Here is a 1,630-nt window from a genome sequence, read left to right as displayed (position 1 = left end):
TGTTCTGGAAATGGACCAACTGCATTATCATGAACCTTAAGAAAAACTCCAGAAACACTATAGCCCTTCTTGTAACAGATTTTATATTTGCTAGGAAAATGAAAAAATGTACAGAAACAATTTGTTTAAGACAGACATTGATATCGGTACTTTTTTCATATTATTTCATTGGCATATATTCTAAAATACAAGAAGAGAAGCTTCCAGTCTCTCTTTTAGGCTCAAAGTTTTGGATGTACAATCTGAGAATCAGAGAGCTGAAGTAATTTTTTTCAAGACTACAGGGATACTTAGGGTACTGAGTATCAAAAGCCGTTCGCTCTATAAGCTCTATCTGACTATAAAACCCAAGACCATTTCGCTGTATCACGTTTTCTGCAAGCTAAATATTAAAAGCTTATTTCATTATCACTATACATTTATTACCTTTCTCATTCCTTTGATCAACTTCTTTTTGAACAAACTTTCCCCACCACCTTTTCTCGGATTTGACGGGTCTTCACACAGTATACTATGGGATTCATCAGGGGTGGCACCAGCAGAAATACATCAGCCATGAGGATGTGGATCATAGGAGACACGTCCTTGGCAAAACGGTGCAGCATCGCTGCACTCAGCATGGGCACGTAGAAGATGAGCACAGCACACATATGAGAGATACAGGTGTTGAGGGCCTTGACCTGCTCTCTGGGGGATGCAATTCCCACTACAGTCTTTAAGATCATTATGTAGGAGAAAGTAATAAACACCAAATCCAGCACAGTAGAAAGTGCAGCACAGAGTCCATAGACAACATTGATTCTGTTGTCAGAGCATGCCAGCTTCATGACATCCTGGTGGAGACAATAGGAGTGGGAGAGCAGGTTTTGATGACAGTATCTCAGCCTTTGCAAGAGAAAGGGCAGTGGAAGGATCAAAAAAACATTCTTGGATGTCAGAAAGACCCCTGTTTTGATAACTCTGGAATTGGTTAAGATTGTGCTGTATCTCAAAGGGTTGTGGATTGCCACGTATCGGTCAAATGCCATTACAGACAGCACAGAGGCTTCAGTGACTGTGAACAGATGGATAAAAAACTCCTGGGCAAAGCATGCAGCTGCAAGAATTTCGTGGATACTGAAGAGGAATAGCCCCAAAGTAGTGGGTAAGGAAGAGAGTGACAACCCCAGGTCAGAGAAACAGAGCATGGACAGGAAATAGTACATGGGTTCATGGAGACTTCGCTCTGTCTTGATAAAGAAGAGGATGGTGAAATTACCCAGGAAAGAAAGAAGGTACACGAATGAGAAAGGAATGGATACCCAGATGTGACTCTTCTCCAGTCCAGGAATCCCGATGAGGAGGAATCTAAGAACTTCAACTTGTGTGTTGTTAAGAGAAGACATGACACAGAAAGATATTTAACTAGGTGCTTGCCTCGGAGCAACTGGAAATTTCCTGAATGGAGTTATAGCAGAAGATATCCTTTCTGGTACAATGTATGCCATAGATACTAAAAGGAATAGCAAATACCTCTTAAGGTCAAATGTCTGTGTGTGTACTATCAGTTCAGACTGTATAAAAAAAATTTTAACATGGAAAAAAAGGAGAAGAATATGATTTGCTTCCTCATTCAGGTGTTTGTTTCATT

The 1,630-nt window shown here is 40.4% G+C and overlaps 1 protein-coding gene across 1 annotated transcript; it reads right to left on the bottom strand.

Moving 5' to 3' along the window:
* Positions 1-443: 443 nt before the first annotated feature.
* Positions 444-1,385, bottom strand: LOC103609975 (olfactory receptor 51A4-like). Its single transcript, XM_008594226.1, has one exon. It carries the CDS (start codon positions 1,383-1,385, stop codon positions 444-446), a length of 942 nt encoding a protein of 313 aa, XP_008592448.1.
* Positions 1,386-1,630: the final 245 nt, after the last annotated feature.

This window comes from Galeopterus variegatus, unplaced genomic scaffold (genome assembly GCF_000696425.1).
Source record: "Galeopterus variegatus unplaced genomic scaffold, G_variegatus-3.0.2 Scaffold10386, whole genome shotgun sequence".
In the NCBI taxonomy this organism is placed as follows: Eukaryota; Metazoa; Chordata; class Mammalia; order Dermoptera; family Cynocephalidae; genus Galeopterus; species Galeopterus variegatus.
This window is presented reverse-complemented; position numbering and strand designations above follow the sequence as displayed.